General features: G+C 38.6%; 1 protein-coding gene across 2 annotated transcripts; it reads left to right on the top strand.

Moving 5' to 3' along the window:
• The first annotated feature begins 308 nt into the window (after window positions 1-308).
• tmem26b (transmembrane protein 26b) lies at window positions 309-9,112 on the top strand. Of its 2 annotated transcripts, none has more exons than XM_067429822.1 (6): window positions 309-553; window positions 684-780; window positions 981-1,067; window positions 1,267-1,475; window positions 6,275-6,354; window positions 6,509-9,112. In XM_067429822.1, the coding sequence occupies exons 1-6, from the start codon at window positions 366-368 to the stop codon at window positions 6,760-6,762; spliced, it is 915 nt and encodes a 304-aa protein (XP_067285923.1). In that variant the 5' UTR covers window positions 309-365; the 3' UTR covers window positions 6,763-9,112. The 2 variants fall into 2 exon arrangements, with proteins under 2 accessions (XP_067285923.1, XP_067285924.1); XM_067429823.1 differs by having other exon boundaries at window positions 1,267-1,479; window positions 6,509-6,662.
• Window positions 9,113-26,605: the final 17,493 nt, after the last annotated feature.

Here is a 26,605-nt window from a genome sequence, read left to right as displayed (position 1 = left end):
CTCGGTGTAATGAAACCTGAGTGAACCCTTTCTTTTACTGTCTACCCCTATACATTTAAATTAATATATAAACTATATGAAATACATTATAATTTACATATGATAATATATATATAGTGGTTGACATATGCAGTAAAAAAACATACTGCCTTTGCATTTATCTTTATGACAGAAGATTAAAAGTAATACTTAAAAACATGGTTAAAAACATTCAGAACTGAAGTCCCGCCCAAATTATGTGAAACGTGGGGAAAAAAAAAAAGTAAATTCAGCTTCTTTCGATCAGACTCAACAGGAGCTCAGAGTGGAAGCCACAACTTTCCTCGCATTTTTAAACAGCCTCAAACTGCATTTTGAAAGAAATCATGCTTGTCAAATTTACCTGCGCTGTAGTCACCAGAGCATTATTTATTTTAGTGTCTCTCATCGGTGTATGGAGAGTGACATGGGTGAAAAATAATAGTTTATATTGGTTTCTAACTATCCTCTATCTGCCTCTCGTGGCTGAAATGATTTTAACTATGAGAAGAAGAAAAGGGAAGGATTACAAATGGTAAGTACACACATCAACATTTCATTTTGCATGCATAAGAATTTCGAGGGGTCAACATCCTGAAATATAATCTAGGCTACATAAGTGAATTTTGACAATAAAGCTGAGTGACTCAATCTCTGATCTTTAGGTTTTCTCCAGCAATATTGTTTTTCCTTATCAGTATTATACCAAGCATATGGATCCTTGAATTGCACCACCAGCAAAACAGATCAGATGATACTAAGGTAATACTCAAGGAAAAGCACATATAATTATATTATAAATGCATTTTAGCTTTGACTGCTTTGTAAACACATTTCATGCTGCCTGTAAAAAACTTTAGAAAATAAAACCCCTGTGCATTTCAATGCTAGTGTTTAATACAATGTCAAATGCATTATATTTAACAAAAAAAATGTTATGCCTAAAATATTGCTTATTTCAGTGCAATAAACTGGATTCATCTGAGAACATCAACGTCTTTCTTAATGAATGGAGAACCAACGCAACTAATGCAACTGCGGAAATACAGGTACTGACTCTGTCTTTTGTACCGTCATGGTTTTCCACATTACAGACTTTTTCCATGGAAGTCCACTACTGTTATTTGTTCAGAAGTCGCCACACCTTCACTATGAGATTTACAAGATATGCTTTATGTAAGTCTGACCTAATTTCTTCCAGAAGGCAATACCTCTTAGCTGAATAGTAACTTTGTGGTGGTATTTTAGGACCATCTGAAATTATTGTCATCGGTTTGTGCCAATAACTGGATCCTGGCCCTTCACCAAACCCTTCTGATCCTGCTAATAGTGGGGAAGTGGCTTCTACCAATTGCTGGAGGGGTCACCAGAGATGAAATGTCCCAGTTGTTGCTCATCTTTGTGGGCACAGCTGCTGATATCCTTGAGTTCATCAGTGAGACGCTGTCTGATGTGAAGCAAGTATTGTTAAAGACTAAATACTTCACATTTTCACATTTATTTCAATGTTTTTCTGTTAGATAATTGCAATGAAATATTTCTGTTTACTTCCAGATGAAAATTGAAAATTAAAATAAAATAAAACTCAACATATTTTCTGAGTTAGGTCTATATGGAAGCTTGTTTCCACCATGGAATAAAAAAAAAAAAAAGGTTCTCTAAATTCAGGCTTTTTCCTTCGCATTTGAGTTGATATCGCACTCATCCACTATATGGATATATCACAATTCAGACTTTATACTGTTTATACTATATACTGTAACCAAGTCTATATCTCAAAATTCTGACTTTTATTTCTAGCAATTGCGAGTTTATACAGTGGGGCAAAAATGTATTTAGTCAGCCACCAACTGTGCAAGTTCTCCCACTTAAAAATATGAGAGAGGCCTGTAATTTTCATCAGGTACACTTTAACTATGAGAGACAGAATGAGACCAAAAAAAAAATCCAGAAAATCAGTCTGATTTTTAAAGAATTTATTTGCAAATTATGGTGGAAAATAAGTATTTGGTCACCTACAAATAAGCAAGATTTCTGGCTCTCACAGACCTGTAACTTCTTCTTTAATAGGCTCCTCTGTCCTCCACTCGTTACCTGTATTAATGACACCTGTTTGAACTCGTTATTAGTATAAAAGACACCTGTCCACAACCTCAAACAGTCAGACTCCAAACTCGACTATGGCCAAGACCACCAGAAACAAAATTGTAGACCTGAACAAGGCTGGGAAGACTGAATCTGCAATAAGTAAGCAGCTTGGTGTGAAGAAATCAACTGTGAGAGCAATTATTAGAAAATGGACATACAAACCACTGATTATATCCCTTGATCTGGGGCTCCACACAAGATCTCACCACATGGGGTCAAAATGATCTCAAGAACAGTGAGCAAAATTCTCAGAACCACACGGGGGGACCTAGTGAATCACCTGCAGAGAACTGGGACCTAAGTAACAAAGGCTACCATCAGGAACACACTACAACACCAGGGACTCAAATCCTGCAGTGCCAGACGTGTCCCACTGCTTAAGACCGTACATGTCTGGGCCCGTCTGAAGTTTGCTAGAGAGCATTTGGATAATCCAGAAGAGGATTGGGAGACTGTCATATGGTCAGATAAAACCAAAATAGAGCTTTTTGGTAAAAACTTAACTTGTCGCATTTGGAGGAGAAAGAATGCTGAGTTACATCAGGCCTACTGGGAAGCATGGGGGTGAAAACATCATCCTTTGGGGCTGTTTTTCTGCAAAGGGACCAGGGAGTGCTGATCAGTGGAAAGGAAAGAATGAATGGGGCCATGTATCATGAGATTTTGAGTATAAACCTCCCTCCATCTGCAAGGAAATTGAAGATGAAACTCGGCTGGGTCTTTCAGCGTGACAATGATCCCAACGTTAATGAAGGAGTGGCTTCATAAGAAGATTCCATGGTCCTGGAGTGGCCTAGCTAGTCTCCAGATCTCAAACCCATAGAAAATCTTTGGATGGAAATGAAAATTTGTGTTGCCCAGCAAAACATCATTGCTCTAGAGGAGATCTGCATGGAAGAACGGGCCAAACTACCAGCAACAGTGTGTAAAAACCTTGTGGCGACTTACAGAAAACGTTTGACCTCTGTCATTGCCAAAAAAAATGGTATATAGCAAAAGTATTGAGATTAACTTTTGTTTTTGACCAAATACTTATTTTCCACCATAATTTGCAAATAAATTCTTTAAAAAACAGGCAATGTGATTTTCTGGATTTTTTGGTTTCATTCTGTCTCTCATAGTTGAAGTGTACCTATGATGAAAATTACAGGCCTCTCTCATCTTTTTAAGTGGGAGAACTTGCACAAGTTCTCCCACTTAAAAAGACTAAATACTTCTTTGCTTAAAAAGACTAAATACTTCTTTGACTAAATACTTCTTTGCCCCATTGTATCTTGCAATTCTACTGAGCATTCTTGACATGCAAGAAAAAAAGATAAATAGTGTGCACGATTTACTATTTTGTTCCCTCGATTTATAAATCGTGCACACGTTATACTACTTTGTTCCCTCGAGTTATAAATCGTGCACAATTTAGAAAATTGAGGGAATTAATTATTTAAACGTGCACACGATTTAGCAAATTGAGGGAGCGAATTAGTAAAACTCGTGCACTATTTATAAATCGAAGGAACTAAATAGTAAAATAGTTTTTACTGCATGTCATGTGCGGGGCTCCGTACAATTCAGACATACTAACTCACATTCATTTATTTCTTGCAATTTTAAGTTCTAAAGTCTGAATATAAATCTTGCAATTCAGACTTTATAATTCAAAATTGAGACTTTATATCTCACAATTTGTTTTCTGGTATGTATAAAGACCTTACATAATGAACCGTTATGTTTCTACAGAAGCCATAAATGGACAAACTTCTCTACAGAGCGCTAGCTACTCTCTGCTGTTTTAGATGATGACATCTTTGTTTGGTGTCAGCCCCCATAGTCACAACTAAAAGCCACTCAAATTTACACACTGAACATTTAACTTTATCTGACAATTATGACCTTTTTCTCAGAATTGTGAGACATACACTCAGAATTGTCAGGAAAAAAAGTCAGAATTAAGTCTTAATTTGAGTTATAAAGTACATAAAACATTGCAAGAAAAAGTAAAAATTGTGAGATATATCTCAAATATAATATATCATATTTATATATGATATATTATAAATATATCATATTATATATATATATATATATATATATATATATATATATATATATATATATATATATATATATATATATATATATATATATATATATATGATATATCTCACAATTATCTATATAATTGTAAGTTTATATTTTGCAGTTCTGTCCTTTTTCCTCAGAATTGTGACATATAAACTCACAATTGAAAGTTATAAAGTCTGAATAGATAAACTTTTTTATTTATTTTAAATCTGTGATATGTCACAAATGGTGGCTGTAATAAGTGCACAATGAAAGGAGCAAGGAACATAATAAATACTTATTAAATCCAATCTTTAATAAATCCACAACAGAACTCTCAGGAGATTGCAGGAGATAAAGTAAACACCACCATATTAACATTGATGATACCGGGCAAAGGAACAGAATGAAACTCCGGGTTTAAATACATAGAGAGCATAATAAAGGTGAATAGAGACAAGTGTGTTGTAACTAATTAACAGCCAGGGAAACTAATTAGGAATTCAGGCAGGCAAAACAGAAAACAGAACACTGTGAAAACTATAACAAAAACAGCTACAAATTAAAGTGCCCTTTCTGGAAGGAGCATCCTTGTGCCATAAAAGTCCAACTGAGTATAACGAAGGAGTGGCTTCACAAAAACTCTGTTACTATTCTTGAATGGCCTAGCCAGAGCCCTGACTTACACTCAATTGAGCATCTCTGGAGAGATTTGAAAATGGCTGTCCACCAACGTTTACCATCCAACCTGACAGAACGGGAGAGGATCTGCAAAAAGGAATGGCAGAGGATCCCCAAATCCAGGTGTGAAAAACTTGTTGCATCTTCCCAAAAAGACTTATGGCTGTAGGAGGACACAAAGTAGGGAAAGGGCAGGAATCTGGGGGAAATACCAGTGGGAGAGACTAGGAAGGCAATGACTGTGGGAGGAACCAAGAGCAGGAGTAGCCAGGCAGGAACCCACAACGCAGCCCCGTAGAGAAGTGGAGGGAGGGCGGAGCCATGGTGGAGTTTTGGCTGATGAAACCAGGGGAAAGATGGACAGAGATAAGCAACGTCTGCCAAAGGCGAAGCCGGAGGGACAAGGGAGCCTGGTGAAGCCGTAAGGATAATGGTCCTAGGTGGAGCCAAGGGAGGGAAGAACCAAGACTCCAAGGTGTAATGTTGGGATTGAAGGCTGGACATGGAGCCAGGGGATCTAATATAAAGGGGCAAAGCCATACAATAGAGTCATGTCAGAGGAGGAGCCAAGGAGCTGAAGGGAACCAGCAGAGGTGGGCCCAAGGAACTGGCGGAATTTGGAAGGGGAGGCGGGATAAGGAGGCTGGGTGGGAACTCTGGAGACACAGGAGTCTTTGAGCTGGGAAGAAACAGCAGTGGCACAGGAGACTTAGAGCTGGACGGGACCAGCAGGGATGGTAGATTAATATAAACATCCTCTTCCAAATCATACTAGCATGCAGAGGTCAGCTTCAGCTTACCCTCAGTGGTGGGCGTTTGGGCAGGTACTTCCTCCATTTCCTCAAACTTCAAAAGTAATCCCACGAAAGCACAAGATGTTGCCAGCTCCATACCTCGTGAGACGATCAGTCGGGCTCTTGGATGATCCCTGGCTCAGTCTTGACTGCTGACGCTGTAATCATGGCAAGCCCTATCCCTCCGTCTGTAGTGGGCTTTGGCGGTCATGTCTGTGCATCGAGGTTATGGCTGGCTGGGCTCTGGGTCCTGAGCAAGACAGGTGATATCCTCAACTTGGCAGATGGTGAACGCAGATCTGTTGTTCACCAGCACTCACTGCACAAACATAGCAAAACCTTTGCGGACCGTAATCACAAAAGTTTAAAAGAGACAGGTGTGTGGAAACTAATAAACAGCCAGGGAAACTAACTAGTATCTGGCAAAACAGGACACAGTGACCAAAACCAAACCAAAACCAAAAATGGCTACAGGTTACAGGTGGAAACAGGCTTCCATAGGTCTGAGACAATGTGGTCTATTACAATATTTTCTTAGTCATTAATTTCTCATTATATGCTGTTCCTTGTACTAGGGAGAACAGTCTTGCCTTTGTGTGCATTATTCTTGGAGTTTGGACATGGAGCATGCTACAATTTCCTTTGCATTTCTCAGGTCTGTACTCTTCCATAATTATCTTTTGTTTCTTAATATGGCATATTAATTATGACATAATAACCAAGAAACTGTGATTTAATTTTAGTCATTGTTGTCACAAAATGATCTTTTGTACTTTCATTTTTTTTTTTTCATTGGCGAACATTGGCAGTGGTGAACACCAAACCTGAGGATTTTTGTGAAGGCCAGGATGACTCTCTCTTCTCCAAGTACAGGACAGATATATGGAATATTGTGGGATGTTTTTTACTTCAAGATGGCCCCTTCTTTGTTGTCCGACTTACAGTTATGATTTTTTTTTCTGTCTTTCATCAAATGCTGGTCTTCTTTACCATTAAGAACTTTCTAGTAGTGATGCTTAATATTTACAGGATGTGGGTCATTTACATAGATAACAAATCATGAGAAGTGCAAAAGTCTTGTTTGGGTTAAACAACTGCAGTTATACAAATTAGTTATTTTGAGAAAAGTTTGATTGTGATAAACCTTTTCATTCATTGTTATAGAACAGCTTATTGCTGTGGATTCAATATTACATGCATACAAGATGTTATATTAAAATAATTATATAAAATATATATATTAGGGGTGACCCCGAATCCGGTTGTTAAGGCTGACGTCACGCGGTAGCGCTTCCGGGTCCAAACGCTCTACCTTACACCACAAGAAAAACTACAAACGGTGCTAATATACACACACAATGTGGTGTAATACTACAAAAAAAGTTATAATAATAACCTTTTTCTCCATACCAAAATTCCAGGTGGCCAGACAGTGATTAATCTTTTATAAATCGTTAAAATATTAATGTCTGTAACGCTGTGACCAAAGATAATGTTGTGTAGACTGTAAGTAGGCTATTTAAAATGTTTAACTTTTTTAAATGTTTGATGTTTAATATGAAAAAATAGCGCTCATGGCATGGCGTCAATGGCATTCTCAAGTGAAACGAGTTGAGGCTTGGACCCAGAAACGGCGTTCCTTACGTCACGACTTAACAAGCAGATTGTCGAAGATTCGATGCATCGATATGCGGAGCCTGATTCGACCACCGATCTCATGGTTGAATCTTCGTGGGTGTTATGAAACAAGGATCATACCATTTTGGCAATATGGGGGTGCTCAATATTTTAAAGACGTGTAGCGGCGCTGAGCTGAGCTGAGCATCGGTGTGCGACCCCTTTAAGGGTGCTGAGCTTCGCACCGCGCCTTTAAAATTAGAACGCGTTCAATGAGTGTACACACACTGGCGGCAGCATTCAGCGCCTGTCCGCGGCCACTCAGGAAGTTGTTTAAAATCCTGCCGCACCACAGAGCGCTTTCGTGCAGCTCATCTGTCAGTCAATTCAAAATTGAGCTTGCGTGTATATAACGCGCCCGTCAGGTGGTGGTGTGAGATCCTGAAGTGCGGGGCTAAGCTTCGCGTACGTCTTCACCCCCTTTGTGAATGACCACACACATAAACTACTACACAATCGGCTTAAAACAGCACTTGGCTACTTTTGCTCTCGGGGTCCCCCTACAGTTTGGAAAAAATAATGTCCTCAACTACTGTCGTAAGATCTGTCATCCTACAACAGGGGATGCCATCACGCGTGCATTTGTTGACATGACAACACTGATAGCCCTGAACTAGTGATGCGCGGGTCGTCTCATAACCCGCGGACCCCGTATGTCTATTTAATGGTCGCGGGGCAGGTTGTAAAAATATATACAGTGGTGCGGTGCGGGCCAAATAACTTCATAAAAGTGGCGCCGCGGGTTGGTGCAGCACTAACAGTTCCCCTGAACACTGCAAGAGGAGTTCAGAGTTCTTGTGGCGGCGAGTGTGAAATGTCTTCATCCCAGGTAACGTTACAGTCAGTGGCATGTTTCAGCATGTCATATGAATATAATTTCATGGGTTTTATTTTTTTCAAACGCCAAATAATCACGATGCTCACGTTTACAAGCCAGCGTCATTATAGTAGTCTATTGGTTACCGTTTTACAGAATCTATATGATACTTCAGTTCAATGTTTGAGTGGTAGGTAATCACCATAACAAGCAAGACAGCATCGGTCGGGCACGCCTCCTTCAGCTCACGCCGACGAGCAAACGCTGGTCCAATGTTGATCCTCGTCCTGCCTTTAATCCCATCAATTTCTCGTTTCCTCTTATTGCTTTCCTCCAACAAAACCTTTTCTTTCTTATTTGTCTCTGCTGCTTCGGACATGACTATATTATCCGACGAACAAAGTTGGGCTCGCACGTCCGAATGTAAGGAAGTGTGGGTGTTGGTGGAAGTGACGTATATGCCGTAAAGCAGTTGAATTTTGTAGTTCTTTTTGTTCTCGGGTTACTACCCGAAACCCGAAGTTTAAAAGTACGATTAAAAATGATACAGACCCCATCAGGCTATGGCAGACGTGTCATTCAACCTATTGTAAGTCGATTTATCATCACAAGAGTCTTAAAAAATATATAATGAAGGTTGAAAAGTTACCTAGTGCTACTTTAAGAACGTGCATGTAAACGCACTCAAAGTGTTCTTTTCCTCTCTAGGCAGGAATTTTTTTAGGTTTATTTATCAAAATGTTCTTTTATATATTTGTGTGATGTTCTGTATTTCGATCGCGGCTTTAACATGTTATGAGAAAACGGTTTATTAATGTTTATCCACCACATTACCTTTTAGGCTATTTAAACCTAAATAAGAAAGCCATTGTCAGTTTGTCTGTCAGTTGGCAGGCAGTTTTGGTCGCTTTATTAAAAGTTGTTGCTGTATATATATATATATATATATATATATATATATATATATATATATATATATATATATATATATATATATATATATATATATATATAAATATATATATATATATATATATATATATATATATATATTTAATAAGACTGTTCATGAATGCATAAGAATAATTAAATATGGCCTTTTTGCTTTTTTTAAAAGGGTCAATCAACTTTATTTATATAGCGCTTTTACAGTGACGATTGTTTCAAAGCAGCTTCACAGTGTCAAACAGGACAATATTGCAACGGAATTTGATTTGGCTTTACAGTCGTTCTGGAGAAAACAGTGATGTTATCAGCTTATTTTAAATTATGTTAGCGACAATGTTGGCAGATCAGTATTATAGTTTATAGAATTAAATAAGACCTAATTAATTAATTTTATTTGTATATTTAGTTGAATAACTTTGATCATAATTTTAGTGTCCCCAACTGAGCAAGCCAAGCGAAAGGCGACAGTGCAACGTGATCTCATATGCGAAAATGCGTATCATATGCACGCAAAAAACAGCGTATCATATGCACGCCAAAATGAGTTTTGGCATATACATTCCACGACATTGCACACTCGTACTATTTATACACATTTTTCGTGAGATCGCCCTGGACAGTGGCAAGGAACCAAAACTCCATCAGGGCATGATGGAGAAAAATAAACCTTGGGAGAAACCAGACTCAGTCGGGGTGCCAGTTCTCCTCTGGCCTATTAGCAAACAGTGTATGATTATTATTCTGGCAACCTTACAGGTCAGAAATCATATTAGATCGGAATATTAAACATTTCTGGGTATTATAGCAAGAGACAGGTTTATTTAGGATGGCGCGTCGATTACACTAGAGTATGAATTTTTAAAGGGGTGATGAACTGAGAAAGCAACTTTCCCTTAAACCTTTGATATATAAAAGGTAATGGTAATATAAGAATATCCTGTAAGTTTCGGAGCAGAAAACTTCCTTGTAAGACAAAGGAAAAGCTTTTATAGACACCAGGTCCAGCAAACGAGAGCTCTTAAATCAATGACATATTAAAAGGGGAAACACTGCCTCTACAGATAAATTTGAACGCCTGCTTCTGTAGCCCCGCCCACTGACTCGTGGAGCTGCACGAGCATTAAACACGCCGAAGATAGCAAGATAATCGTTTGTAAACAAGACACAGGTTGACACTGGATTTGCAGACATTGCAGAGATTAAAACACAGTGCTGTTCCTTCTACTATATTGGATCCGACAGGAATGATGCAATACACTTATGTGAGTTTTTTATATGTGATAGATAGTATTGCTTCAGATCGTTTTGATTATGTGTACGTGTCTAACAGAACATTCCTTAGCATGCTGTCACAGGCTAGAGAATCCCTTATTTGTTGGTTCAATGCGATTCAGGATCAGAACAGATCGGACATGTAATGTTACTGGCCAGGGTGCTCGCAAAGCCCAATGCCCCGGGGCTATGTGTTTTGCAGACGGGCTACCCAAATGGAAGCAGTGTGTGTGTGTGTGTGTGTGTGTGTGTGTGTGTGTGTGTGTGTCATAAGTTGACCTCAGACAACAGCATAACATTTTTTAAAAAGCCAGTTCATGACACCTTTAATGGCATTTAACACATTCATTTAATTTGACATTATAAATAGTTTCATCCTGTTAGATCATTAGATCTCACATTCCCTTCAGAGTGCTCTTTTCAAAGTCCACACCTTGTTCAAAACACATAAACCCACACAGCTCAGTCGGCAAAGTGTCTCAGGATGAGAGACGGTGGACCTCATGTCTTAAAGCAGCACTAGGTAACTTTTCAACCTTCATAATATATTTTTTAAGACTCTTGTGATGATAAATCGACTTACAATAGGTTGAATGACACGTCTGCCATTGCCTGATGGGGTCTGTATCGTTTTTAATCGTACTTTTAAACTGCGGGTTTCGGGTAGTAACCCGAGAAAAAGAAAAGAACTACAAAATTCAACTGCTTTACGGCATATACGTCACTTCCACCAACACACACACTTCCTTACATTCGGACGTGCGAGCCCAACTTTGTTCGTCGGATAATATAGTCATGTCCGAAGCAGCAGAGACAAATAAGAAAGAAAAGGTTTTGTTGGAGGAAAGCAATAAGAGGAAATGAAAAAATGATGGGATTAAAGGCAGGACGAGGATCAAAATGTGACCAGGGTTTGCTCGTTGGCGTGAGCTGAAGGAGGCGTGCCCGACCGATGCTGTCATGCTTGTTACGGTGAGCTACCACTCAAACATTGAACTTACTGAAGTATCATATAGATTCTGTAAAATGGTAACCAATAGACTACTATAATGACGCTGGCATGTAAACGTGAGCATCGTGATTATTTGGCGTTTAAAAAAAACAAAACCCATGAAATTATATTCATATGACATGCTGAAACATATGCCACTGACTGTAACGTTACCTGGGATGAAGACATTTCACACGCGACGCCAGAAGAACTCCTCTTGCAGTTTTCAGGGGAACTGTTAGTGCTGCACCGACCGCACCGACCCGCGGGACGCTTGAAGTTATTTGGCCCGCACCGCACCACTGTATATATTTTTACAACACGCCGCGCACCCGCGACCATTAAATAGACATACGGGGTCCGCGGGTTATGAGACGAGACTAGTTCAGGGCTATCAGGGTTGTCATGTCAACAAATGCACGCGCGATGGCATCCCCTGTTGTAGGAGAACAGCGCTTACGACAGTAGTTGAGGACATAATTTTTTCCAAACTGTAGGGGGACCCCGAGAGCAAAAGTAGCCAAGTGGGGCTTTAAAGCATATAACATTACAATAAAAAATAACTTACAGAGCTCTTACTTGTACCACGTAAAAGAAAAAGCTAATATTCCGCATGCAAATATTTCGCGTCAAACCAAGGCCTAGTCCACACGTACACGGTATTTTTATTACCGGAGTTTTTCCTTCTCCATTTTAAAAAACAATCGCGTCCACACAAGCACGGTTTTAAAAAAATCTGTCCACATGAGAACGCAAAACTACGCTATGATTGGCTGCCTGATTTCCACATGGGTCCCATTCACGGCACCGATGCACATTGCACTGACTGAGGGATGCCATGGGCTCAAGTGAAACCCTTCTACAAGTTCCTTTACTTTGGACTCAGTGACAGGTAACTGGATGATGCAGGGCCGACTGTAATAGCTTCACACACTTGCTTTACTATTTTGTATTATTGCATTCTGGCGCCTTTGTTCTGCAATACAATGAAATAACTGAACATGTATCTGAAGGCTATACATGTGATAAGCGCTGTTAGTAGAGTCCACCGCTTAGACTCTACTCACGTAAATCAAAAGGAGATAACGTGGAAAATCTGACGTCAAACAAATGAGAGAACGGCGCGCATTTCGACTTAAAAAGCTGAAATCTCAGGTTTCAGCATCTACACGACAACGCTGTATTCGGAGTTTCTAAAAATCTTCACCCTGGCCAGAGTTTTCAAAAAAGTCCGGTTTCAGTAACCGGATACAGCGTTTGCTTGTGGACGAACAGCCAAACCGCATAGAAAAAGCTGTGGTTTTGAAAATACCCGTGTTCGTGTGGACAGGGCCCAATTCACATCAGCCGTGACACGAATTTCCGACATTTCAGAGCTCCAACATTCCAAAACATTTGCGGCAACAGCTGACAAAACACGGGCACTCCATCATTCAGTGAAGACAAGCATTTAATTTAATTTAAAAGCCGAAAAAGAAGGTTTTTGGTGCACCCAGTCTTAAAAGAACAGTGAGTCTAAAGGGGAGTGTGTCTGTAGCCCTCATGTATGTAATTGTGTTTATCTAGTATTGATGTTATTACTGATATCAATATTACTGCTGTTATTGAGTCTTGGGATAAGCTGAGCTTTTTTTGCATTTTGATTTATGTTAAGGTTTAAGTTAATAAAACTGTACTCTGGTTTTCCAACTTGCCTCGAGTGGACTATTTGTTACAGTCATATTCTGGGCTCATCTGCTTTTCTGCACATATTATTCTTTATTAGTATTTATTAGTCCTTATTATTTTACATTAACTCTTTTTCAAAGTCAAAAACCAACTCTATATAGCTTCATAGAAAAAAATAATGATGTGTGATGTCTGCACAGAGGCATGGAACTACACGTTGACAGGCAGATGGTACATCCATCATTGCATTCAGCATTTTTTTTGGTCCTAAAACTTCCAGAGATGATATCTACATGTGTTAATATTTAGAATTATCCATCCAACCATCATCTTCTGTTATCCGGGGCCGGTTGCCACTTTCTAGGCACTTCCTCTAACTCCACCGGGGGAACCCCGAGGCTTCCCCAGGCCAGCCGAGAGACATAATCTATCCAGCGTGTCCTGGGTCTTCCCGGGGCCTCCTCCCAGTGGGACGTGCCCGGAACACCTCCCTGGGAAGGCGTCCAGGTGGCATCCGAAATAGATGCCCAAGTATCCTCTCGATGTGGAGGAGCAACGGCTCTACTCTGAGCTCCTCCCGAGTGACCAAGCTTCTCTCCCTATCTCTAAGGGAGCATCTACATTTATATTTATGTAAATGTAACCCATTATGGCAGACGCTTTTATCCAAAGCAACTTACATTGCATTCAAGGTACACATTTTACATTATTGTCAATTCTTGCTTTCCCTGGGAATGACCTTACCGTTGCTGGCGCCACACTCTACTGGTTGAGCTACAGGAGCACCCAGCAACCCTGCAGAGAAAGCACATTTCAGCCACCTGCATCTGGGATCTTGTCCTTTCGGTCATGACCCACAGCTCATGACCATAAGTGAGAGTATTAACATAGATTGACCGGTAAATAGAGCGCTTCGTCTTACGGCTCAGCTCCTTCTTCACCACGACAGATCGGTACATCGCCCGCATTACTGCAGATGCTGCACCGATCCGTCTGTCAATCTCCCATTCCGTCCTTCCCTCACTCGTGAACAAGACCCCAAGATACTTGAACTCCTCCACTTGAGGCAGGAACCCTCCACCAACCTGAAGTGGGCAAGCCACCCTTTTCCGACTGAGAACCATGGCTTCGGACTTGGAGGGGCTGATTCTCATCCCAGCCGCTTCACACTCGGCTGCAAGCCATCCCAGTGCATGCTGAAGGTCCTGGTCTGAGGTTGCCAACATGACAACATCATCTGCAAAGAGCAGTGACGAAATCGCAAGGTCCCCAAACCAGACCCTCTCCGGCCCTTGGCTGCGTCTAGAAATTCTGTCCTTAAAAATTATGAACAGAACCAGTGACAAAGGGCAGCCCTGCCGGAGACCAACATGCACCAACATCCACCGGGAACAAATTTGGCTTACTGCCGGCAATGCGGACCAAGCTCCTGCTCCGGTCGTAAAGGGACCGAAACAGCCCTAAGCAGGGAGCACTGGCCCATATACGCCCAGAGTACTCTCCACAGGGTGCCACAAGGAACACAGTCCAAAGCCTTCTCCAAATCCACAAAACACAATTAAAATACAATTAATATTTAGACTAGTTCTATTATTAATTGCTATCAGGATGTGAGGTTTCAACCATATAACAAAAATTATTTATAAAACAAATTGTTTTAATACCTTTAATACATTCATCAGACTTATTTAATGCTTTTCCTATTATTCTAACATAGCTTACCTTTTGTGATTGTGACCAAATAGTTCAAACTACTCTTTATCAGACCACAACACTTGGTCGGTGGCTTATCTAAGTGTGGTGTTGAATTGTGATTCTGACATTTATGCTGAGGTTGCAGGTAATGTTTCTTCCTTCCATTCAGATCCTGTTTGTGCACACTGACCCTTGCATCAGTTCAATACTCAATATCCCCAGAGGTTCTTTGCCATCATATGCTTTGTTTTGTGTTCCTAATTACAATGAGCAATCTTGTATGTGTCCCTTTTTCTTGGTCTGTTATCTTTTGATCATTTTTGTAACTTACAAATTACTAGTATGCGTTCTCACCAGAAACAATTTTGAAAATCTAGAAGCATTAATATTATGTTATTGTTATTTCTCATAAATGTTATACTGTCCAGCCAAAAATACACTTTTTGGATTTTAAATAGGTAAACGCTTAAAGCTACACTGTGTGATTATTTTCCCCCATCTAGCGGTGAAAAGGTATATGACATTCCAGAAAATAATAGTTTCTGTTCCTCTCAGTTCTGATTTCGTTTTAACTCCTACGGTGGCTGATTTAGTCCAAGATTAACATGGCAATCCCCCTCTTCACATTCGACACGGTGCTATCCAGTGTTAAAACGCGAAAGACGAAGCTTGAATTTATGGGTATGTCCCTCTTTGGCTAATGTAATTTCAAGATGGAGGGGCAACATGGCGACCAGCATTCGAACCCCACACCCGTATGTATTTTCAATGGCATATTATAAACTTACGAGAATACTTTATAACTTGAAAGAAGTAAATATACATTAATGAGCACATATTTTTTTGAAAGAACTAAGTGTTTTTAGCTAAGAATAAACTAAAAAAGTTACACAGTGTAGCTTTAAGAGTCTATGACTGGATCAAGAGTGCAGGTGGTTATGTTTGGCAACAGTTTTTCTAACCCTAATTGAGGGAGTGTGTAGCTTTTCATTTCTTAAACAACCATTAAAGAACCGTAGGAAGACCGTCATGGCCATATTCCAGGATGACAAAGTCAAGAATCATCAGGCTCAAATTGTGAAAGAATAATTGGGAGGGAGAATGAAAAATAATTTTCACACATGAATTTGCACCTCTGGGTCCAGACCTTAAATTCATTAAAGGTCTTTGGGATAGGCTGGAGTAGACTTTACAGAGTGCTTGACTCTTGCATTATCAATTCAAGATCTTGACCAAATATCACCGCTTGATGGGAAAACATCACAACATTTATTTCATCAAGAGGTGTATCAATTTTTGGTCAAGAAACTTGACCAGTACATTAAATAATTATGTTTTATATGCTGTAGGCCAAGCAATGGTAAATCACAAAGCACAAACAGCATGGAACACTATGAAAACACATCACGAGACTACATCACACTTGTGCCTTTGATAAAAAAAATCTAAAAGCGCCACATTTTTTGGGGGGTTATAATAGCTTAGACAACCTAAGTATAAATACTGTTCGTTTAATCAAACCGCTCGTTTCATGTCTTAGGCCATCAGTGTGTACTTACGATAGGGGATTGTTTAATTTGGACTTCTCTGTGTATGCTCTTTGAGGTGGTGACCATAGACATAGCATTATGTGAGGCACAGACAAGAAAGGTTTGACCTAAAAGGATCAAAATTGAAACTACCGGGGAAACAAATACTCCTACATCTCGGATGCCCATGAGGTAAGCTAAAACATATCAACATTTAATTTCAAAGTGAACTATCCCTTTAAGTTGTCTTTTTTTTAGACAGCTCTTTTCTTCTTCCTGTGTGCAATAATTTGCTTAAATTATTAATATATTGTCAATAATGTAATATTAGGCAGAAGAGAAAAATTAATCTCATCTCTCGCAAGAAGTGAATCTCAGTTCCGCTGACACTGAGCCATGTGATTGGCTGTTCACTAATGTCACACCTAAACTTCTAAACTCAGGATCAAAGCCTGAGTTGACAGAGAGAGCTGATGATCAGCATCATCATGGTACCAACAAAGCTTGAATCGGTTTGGTTTACTTGAAACTAGTTTGTTAAACTATACTATCATGGCACAGGACCCTGGACACATTAGTGAAAGGTGAGATATTTTTCTAAATAAAATGATCCTGCCAGAAGAATTGTGTGATAACTTTATGATGGTTGATCCTCTCAATGAGCTTTTATGAGGCTTTACGCATGCGCAGTCAGTTGAATTTGGTGTTTATTGATGTTTCAGTGCGGATGAGAAACTTTTGAAACGCGTTCGTGTGGATGGAGAGTGTTTAAAACGAAAACTTTGTTTTCAGATCTAGCTGGATTAATGTAGACGTAGCCTTCAACTTGACGTGAACCTATAACATGAACTACTGTAAACCTAAAATCAGATTGGTTGATTGGAATGTTGTTCCAGGATCAACAAAGAAATGTGTGAAGTCGAAATGTGTGCCACTAGCATTAGGTATCCACTAGAGGGCATCGTGTGCTAAACGAAAAGTAGAACGCTTGCATCAAACAAGATCACTTTTTTAGTTGCATTTTTAGTATTTTAATTATTCATAGCCTGATTCCTAATTAAATTATATGATGGTGGATCCAATTAATACAATTTGTTTTTAATTAACAGATTGGCAAAGATTCAGTCAATTTCTTATGTCAGATTGCAGGATAATCTAGGCTAATCTGCTTTGCTGCATATCATTAAGATTAAAATAAATAAATGATGTCAAGCAGCAATAGAAACATATTGGCATGACTGTTGAATTTTGTTGAATTGATTTATTTAAAAGTTTTATACAGTTCAGTTAAAGTCTAATCAATCCACCAAAATACAGAGATTCTGTCTGAACCTACACGTGTGTCAAGTAAAAATTCTAAGTGAACAAAACATGAAAGGCAAGATGATTAAAATATCCAGCTATATTAAGTAATGCCTATGTATGGCATTCATACTATTGTTTAACTCAACAATAATATTAATCGGTAAATGTGAGCTAAAAATGAAAGGCAACATTGATAATATATCTACTTGTTTCAAAGCCTTTAATTTTAGTAATAAAGAAAAAATCTCAAGAGTCCCGAGAACATAACATTATCTATGAATAGCCAGCAGTATAAGTATCTATTGATTGTCCTGGTGTGACAGTAACTAAATATTCTAGAATAACACGGCTCTTATAAATAGAGTATCTCAGTCTCCTTCATGTGTTCCCACACCAACAGCCGTTCTGTTTGAGGATCTTATGCAGCTACAAAGCAAGAAGAATATATTCAAATGAAGGCTTCCTACAACTTCCATGGCTTTCCATGATTTTTCATTAATTTGTGAATCGTGACCTATGCATAAATTAATAGTTTTATATTGCACTGACAAACAACAACTTCTATAGAAATGTCATTAATTTAATACTTTTATTAAGTGCTATATAGTGTAAAAATTCTACACTTAAAATGTACAACAAAAAAAAAACTATTGTTGTTAGTACAACAATGGAGCAAAATTACCTGCATTGAAACTTGTACAGTTAGCAATTATTTCTATAGTTCTATCCAGCTAACAGGGAACGTTCTCTGAAAGTTATCTCAAAGTTTAGATATGAATGTTGTGCCAACGTTATTTGCTATTGATTAACGTTCTAAAAACGTTAGCTATAAAACTTTATTCTTACATGGAACGTTTTAATAACGTTACTACATTAAAAAAGTATTAGTCATTACAAATTATACAGCTTTTTTCTTAAACTTCAGATGCATCATTATCATTTGTATATCCAGTGACAACTTAATGACACTAAAATGCTATTTTCATTAATACATACATATATATATATATATATATATATATATATATATATATATATATATATATATATATATATATTACAATCAGAAAAAAAATCTAGTAAACTAATTATGTATTCAAAATAATGTAATATAAATATAAAAGTCAATTATAAAAGTGGTTTTACCTTTTTTTAAAAAAGAGTAAGATGTCAATAAACAAAAGCAAGGAGAAAACAGGAATATTTTATTTGATCGTACTCCACACCCATATAAGAATGTTATTAAACGTTAGTATAAGGAGGACAAGAAGGTAGTCGGTCTGAGAGAAGAGGATACAGAGGATAGGAATAGATGGAGGCAGATGATTCAACCCCTAAAGGGAACAGCTGAAAGAAAGAACATAACGAGAATAGAACATTCTAATAATGTTTTAAATAATGTTCTTATAACCAACTGAGAATTTTAATACAACGTTTAACAAACTGGACATTTTAAAGTTCCTAGAACATTCAGAGAACGTTTTTTATAACTTAATGAGAACGTTAGGGAAACATTCTTATAACCTAAAATTGTAAACTGGGATAAATCCTCCTGCAGCCGTAACTATAATCTACACAGTTGTGAACCATTTACAAAAGCTGCCAAATACTTAACTGTTCATATCTGTTTTATGGTTGGTTAAAGGTAAGGTAGGGAATTTAGGAATGGCTAGCAATAGCAAGCTAGCATTGAAAACATGATTTCCAACCCCTCCCTTCAAAACACTCTCTCAAAAACCACGCCTCCTTCAAAACACATGAACACAGTCTGCACAGCGTCACGCCGTTAAATAACCTATGTCTTAAAGCACATAACATTACAATAATAATGAATGTAAAAAACTATCATTCTGATTTGTACCCCCTGACTGCTGCAGATTCATTTTGGCAATAGTGTTGACATAAAAAAACGCATACATATGAGTTTAAGGACTTGAACAGGATGTGCCATCTCATTATTGGTTAGGATTGTCTACACAACTCTGCATAGCCTTACAGAATGCGCTGAGGATGTGTGATGTCTGCGCAAGCAGGGTGCGCAGAGGTATGAAAATACCAAGCAGCCGGTAACCTTCCGCGATCTCTCTTGAAGGCAATATGGAAGTAATGTAAACTGCAATTCCTGGCCAGGCACCAGAAGGAAGCAGAATCTTATTAAGCCCCATGGTAAAATTCCCAACTTTACAGCAGAAAAAAACATGTTTACAGCCTGGTACAATTTGTGGTTTTGGCCTATACGGCTAATTTTGACCTTCATGACAACTGTGAGGGGGGTGAAATTTTTTATAACTCATTCGTTTATGTTGTAAAAAGCCTTAAAGTTTTGCATAATTAAGGGCGTGGGTACTTTGAGTGACAGGTGGATAGCCATTGATCTGCCGTCTATAGTCATTGCGTTACCTCAGCTCCGCCCACATCCCGCCCTTTTGCCCATTTTCTGTTATCCGGGAATGTCAAGCGATGACTCGCTCACAAGACTGCGACGCCCAGCTCGCCCCTACTTTAAAGGACAACTCTGGTGAGAAATGACGCTAGGGTAATTAACAGATGGTTACCGAGTAGATCGTTTTCTGGGATGCGTTTTCATCAAAATTTAAAGAATGTAAAGAGTTTTATCTCTAAAAACAGATTAGCTTATAACGCTTGTCTATGGGGCACGGGGTAGTGAAATTAAATCGCTAGTTAATACCACTAACAAGGCTAAAAATAGCCTCACACTAACACGGTAGCATAATGAGGGTCCCTACATGCAAACCGAAGCATTGAGAACTGTGTAAGTGTGCAAACAGTTTAATAAGAAGACACTTTATAAAGACAGTGCATTACGCATTTACGGTCAGGCGCCATCTTGGAAAACAGTCTCGACTAGTCGAGCGACTACGCTGTGCTAAGTGTTGAACTGTGACTTGGAATCTCATATGGGCCGTTGTTTCCGGAAGAAAGCACTGAACGCAACAGAAAAAAAGTCAATTTAATTAGATTTCACAAACGTAATTCTTATCGACCAGCTCACTTAGAACATTGTTCGTTGCTCGACTAGTCGAGACTGTTTTCCAAGATGGCGCCTTTCTATGAACGCGTCTTTATAAAGTATCTTCTTATTAAACTGTTTGCACACTTACACAGTTCTCAATGCTTCAGTTTGCATGTAGGGACCCTCATTATGCGTGTTAGTGTGAAGCTATTTTTAGCCTTGTTAGTGGTATTAACTAGCGATTTAATTTCACTACCCTGTGCCCCATAGACAAGTGTTATGAGCTAATCTGTTTTTAGAGATAAAATTCTTTACATTCGATTTTCATGAAAACGCATCACAGAGAACGATCTACTCGGTAACCATCTGGTAATTACCCCTAGGGTTATTTCTCACCAGAGTTGTTCTTTAAGCTTCAGAACGGCTTATCGGAATCCTATGGGTTTTTTACAGGCTATGGAAAATGTTGACAGGCAGGTAGGACATTATATCACTGCATTCGAACCGAATGCATTGATTTGATTGTTTTTTTGTTTTTTTTGGTCCTTAGAATATTTTTTTTTAATATTTGGACCACTTCTATTATTTATTGCTATCAGGATGTGTGTTTTAATAATACAATTACCCTACCTTTAACTATTATAGATTAAATTGTATATTTTATATTTCGATATTTATTATTTTTTTCATAAATGATCATCAACTTTTTGACTATATACACTATATTGCCAAAGTTTTGGGACGTCTGCCTTTTCATGCCCATGAACTTGAATGACATCCATCTTAATCCGTGGGGTTTAATATGGAGTTGTCCCCTTTGCACCAGGTTCAGCTCTCATGCTAATTTGCCGTTTTGTCTGACAAATAACGTAAAATAAGGGTGCGTTCACACTTGTCATGTTTGGTTCGATTAAAACGAACCCTGGTGCGGTTGCTCGGTTAGTGTGGTTCATTTGAACACATGTGAACGCTGCCATTCGAACCCTGGTGCGCACCAAACAAGCGGGCCGAGACCGCTAAAAAGATGGGTCTCGGTCCGCTTCCAAACGAACTCTGGTGCGGTTCAATTGATATATGAACGCAACACGGACCAAAGACATGTAAACGGACCAAAAACCGGACGTAATGTCACAAGATGCGACGCATAATGCAGCTGATTTGACGACGCGGAAAGAACGGTGTATCCAAAATGAATAACTTTAACGTTAGAGGGCAAACGTGGAGCAACGAGGAAGTGCCTAATAAATATTTGGTCAGACGAGCATGTTTCGAAAATGCTAGAAAAAACACACAAAAAGCATGCCTGGCTCTTCTCATCAAAGTTCCTGTGTTGCCCATTATTAGCAGGTACAGACAACAGAACGTCCGTCTCTTTTCTGCACAACGGAGGAAATCCTGCTGCTGTTTTGAATGTTTTGAACATTTTATGAGCTCTTCATGAGTTCTCAGCGGGTAAAAATAATGCCACATGTACACGCATAAAATGATCGCGTTTAATCCAGCACACAGCGTTGTTTTGAATGTTGTGAACATTTCATGAGCTCTTCATGAGTTCTCTGGTAAAACATAATGCCATATGTACACGCATAAAATGCGCGCGTGTAATCCGCACACAGCATTGTTTTGAATGTTCGGTAAGCAGCTCCTACGTCATTTAAGCCGACCAATCAGGTTGTGAAGTGTCTCCCTATGCCTTTGGTTCGGTAACTTTAGGTTCGCTGTTAAAAATGCCCGTGTAAACGCTAAGCGGACCAGGACTATTATGTTTTGTTTTTGTTTTTTGGTCCGGACCAAACGAACCAAACGAACCGAACTACAAGTGTGAACAAAGTCTCTGATGTGCCTAGAGTGTGTATGTGAAGTTTTAGCTCAAAATACCCCACAGAGCATTTTTATAGCGTGTTAAAATAGTCACTTTTTGAGGGTGAGCAAAAATTTGCCATTTTTGTGTGTCCCTTTACATGCAAATGAGCTGCTGCTGGAGCTTCAAGGACTCCAGTTAGCAGCTTACCTCATGCAGACAGGCAATGACACTGTTCAGCCTTTTATATTCAAACCGGAGTCGGACAATGATGGAGAAACTCAAGAAGAACTGACAACATGTAGACTTCAACAATATGTTTGTGGATGGTTAGTTGATGAATTTATGTAGTTGATGTGGAGTTAACTATCTTTAATTCATTGATAAGCATATTCTGTTATGATAATCTCACCCTCTTTGTTGCGTGTTCCCATGAGGTCAATTTCAGGGTTAGTGATGTCAGCAACCCAAGAGGAAGCTTTTGCAGTCTCTACCACCCATTTGTTGTAATCCTTAAAAAGTTTAAAGTTTAAGTTAAAATTTCTTTAAAATAAAATATCTCTCTTTGCTTTGAACTTTGGCAATCATAATTTTGCTCAAACAGCAACATTACACTAAAGTTTAAAAAGTGAAATCATAATCAACCACCCATTTAAAGGTTTTCCTCTATCTCTAAAGGTTTTCCGCCATCTCTGTTTGAAAGCTGCAACTGCAATTATTTGCCGTGTTATCATCTGTACGTCAGTTGTGTGTCTGTGGTTCCTCAGCGCGGCTGAATTTAATGTTTTAAGGAGTTTGTGCGGCTTTGCTATCAGTCACCGCATCGGTATGGATACTGTACTTCAGAATCACAGATTCTACGTCTTGGGAGTATTTTGGAGTAAGAATATTCACCGGAAAATGTAATCTGAGTAACCCACTTATGGGAACAAAACTTTCCACAATAAATTGCACTACCAACGGTGATTAAATCTAACGATTGCTCATATAACATCAAACCCTGCAAATTATTGTTATAATTTGTTCTCAAATTGTACATGTTAACAGCATTAGCATTGGTTAACAGCATTAGCATTAGCATTTAGTGTGTATTAGCGTTACCTGTATTTCAATTTCTGTGTACAGTCTAATCTTTTGGTTTTGAGCGAATCTCCATTTGTCACTGATGATGTCATTTGGGCCTTTCTGGATTACAATCCACGTAAATCCACCATTAAACTTGAATTATAACACAATATTACAAGCTTACTGTTGTGAATAGGGCTAAATTAAGGAGATTGTTTTGAATACTGGCTTGTTGTAGCCTGACAAGCCAGACCCACATCAAGATGTTTGGTCTGGAAACTCACCATAGACAGGGCTCAATCCGAGGGGCGGGATAAATGGTTGTCTTTCAAACTCCCTCTGCACTACAACCAACCAGAGCAACGAAGGTGAAGCAGAGCTAGTTGACAGATTAAACTTTCGCCGTATCTGGTCGGCAAAACTCTGAACACATCTTCCCTTTTTAAGAATGACTTCAGTGCCGTTCTTTGTTCTTTTCTCAGAGAAAAGCTTAACTCCAAGTCTTCCAGAGTCGCGGTCAAAGCTGATTTAAAAGACCGCCGTTCTCCAGTTTCTGTGTTTACTCGAAGCGCGCAAACGCAACTCGGCCGTCATTATATTAAGCCCCGCCCACCGACTCTATACACGATGTGATTGGCCTGACCAGAGTTTGGCTTTTACAGCTCAGAAGTGTATTGAGAGTTGCTAGACGATACTTGCGGCAGATTAGATTTGCTGCCGCTAGGGTGCGTCTAGATTTCTAGACTAGGCTTGTTGTATATTTGCTCAAATTGATTTTGGATCATTTTTAACCAAAAAAAGGTTACGGAGTACAGCTTTAAGATATGCCATTTGTAAAAACAGACAACAATTTGAATACATTTCAATAGTTTTTCAATTAACATTGTCAGTGTTAAGGTTAATGTATTACAAGTAATGCAAATTGCATAATCAAATTTGTCAAAATATGGAGTAACGTAATGCATTACTTTTAAATTCACAATAGCTGACGTAACAGTGTTGTTCTTTCTTTTGCTGCGTCCTGCTTTTCTGCAATCCAGAAATGTTTATTTGTGCTGCAGCTTTTACTGTACTGGCATGAATTGGCATTTCCTTTTTCTTCTTCTTTTAAAAATAAAATAAAAAAACATTTATTTTTAAATCATTATCAGGCTACTGTCCCTGGTTCATTAATGTAGCCTACTCTTGTAATAAAGTAGCAGTGGCTGGGACAGAGTTCACCTTCACTTAAAAAGTTGCAATCTAATCCTGTTTACATTAAATATGCCTGCTCCGGAGCAGGTTTGAGTTTACAGACTATTTGTTATGACAGCAACTCTGGGATAAACTTCAAATATAATATATTTCAAACAGTAAAATCCAGATAATCCACATACAAAGAATGGGCCCTAAGTGAGAAAAAGTAACTTAAATGTAACGTAACACATTGCTTTCCATAACTAGTTTCTAAGTAACACAATTAGTTACTTTTTTAGGGAGTAACAAAATACTGTAATGCATTAATTTTAAAAGTAGCTTTCCCCAACACTTCACATTGTTCATTTTGACAAGTTTTGTAACATCACAGTTCATGGTGAGGACTGTGGGAAAATGTCCATATTTCGCTTTAAGCCAATTTAAACATATATTCAAATTTCTAGAATAGATCTGTTATTTTATTACCTAGCCAACTTTTGAAAATATAAGGGAGTAAAATCACATTTTCAAATGCCGTGAATTCTTTCTGCTTCACCTGCATCATCCATAATCAATTGGGGGTTATTTATTTTGTTATTGGCACATACAGTACTTGTACAGTTTCCCAGTCAACGTTTTAATGTGTGACTTTGCCAAGTGCTTTTACTTTTCCAGAAGCATGTCTGGACTTGTCACACGCTCTACCTGTAACCCACTCTTGAGACCTGAGCTCAACCCCTCTGTGAGCATGTGATTACAGCTCTGGCGGCAGTTAAACTGAAGTCAGTGACAGTCAGCAGCATTAGCTGAATCCTAAACTGACACAGGAAGCCTCACGCACGCCGTTTCCCTACAAGTCAAGTTATATAATCAGATTTTTCCCCTCTCGCCAGGACGCCTGTGTCGGAGGAGGATTAGGTCAGGATCAAAGAGCCACATTATACAGGATGTCACTTTTTTTCTAAGGAATTATTGAAGCAACTCTGGGGCTTTATGTAATATTACTTTTACATATTATTTTATGTAGATGTTATTGAGCAATGCTTTTAACCCCGTGTCATATAGGGCTCAAAAAAGTGCTTTAAATATACAGTATGATGTATAGGCCAGATAAAATGTCATATCGTATTATCACAATTATTTACTTTTTATTATTTGTTTTTTTTTAACACAGTGCATTACGTTTAAAAGTCCCCCCCCCCCCCCCCCTCTTTGCATTGTTCATTTTTATATATTTTGTAACATCACAATTCATGGTGAAGACTATGGGAAAATTTCCACATTTTGCTTTAAAATATTTACATTTTTAGATTAAATCTGCTCTTTGCTACCTAGCCAAAATTATGAAAATATAAGGGAGTAAAATCACATTTTCAAATGCTCCTGAAATCTACTTCGCCTGCATCATCCATAATCATTTGGGGTTTATGTATTTTGTTATTGGGGTTTATTTATTCGGAGTGTCTATTCACACCAAGTGCAAATAGCGTGCCTTGTTGGCAAGTGCTATACGTCTATAGCTCTGCCTAAAAATGCCTGACTGGGCCAAACAAGATTAAAAAGAAACAGGTGTATTTCAATACCTTCAGTGGCATAGTTAGTGTATAAGGCTTAAATCAGCACTAGGTAACTTTTCAACCTTCATAATATATGTTCAAGACTCTTGTGATGATGCATCGACTTACAATAGGTTGAATGACACGTCTGCCATAGCTTGATGGGGTCTGTATGGTTTTTAATCGTACTTTTAAACATCGGGTTTCGGGTAGTTACCCGAGAACAAAAACAACTACAAAATTCGACTGCTTTACGGCATATACGTCACTTTTACAAACACCCACACTTCCTTAAATTCGGACGTGTGAGCCCAACTTTGTTTGTCGGATAATATCATGTCCGAAGTAGCTCAGACAAATAAGAAAGAAAAGGTTTTGTTGGAGGAAAGCAATAAGAGGAAATGAAAAAGTGATAGGATTAAAGGCAGGACG

Source organism: Pseudorasbora parva, chromosome 21 (assembly GCF_024679245.1).
Source record: "Pseudorasbora parva isolate DD20220531a chromosome 21, ASM2467924v1, whole genome shotgun sequence".
Lineage (NCBI taxonomy): Eukaryota > Metazoa > Chordata > Actinopteri > Cypriniformes > Gobionidae > Pseudorasbora > Pseudorasbora parva.
This window is presented reverse-complemented; position numbering and strand designations above follow the sequence as displayed.

What these genes read in the sequence shown, in the direction of transcription:
- tmem26b (XM_067429822.1), top strand. Translation starts at nt 366, where the DNA reads ATGCTTGTCAAATTTACCTGCGCTGTAGTCACCAGAGCATTATTTATT. An exon ending in GAGACGCTGTCTGATGTGAA is followed by an intron (nt 1,476 to 6,274) that starts GCAAGTATTGTT and finishes TCCTTGTACTAG; the next exon opens with GGAGAACAGTCTTGCCTTTG. An exon ending in ATTTCCTTTGCATTTCTCAG is followed by an intron (nt 6,355 to 6,508) that starts GTCTGTACTCTT and finishes GAACATTGGCAG; the next exon opens with TGGTGAACACCAAACCTGAG.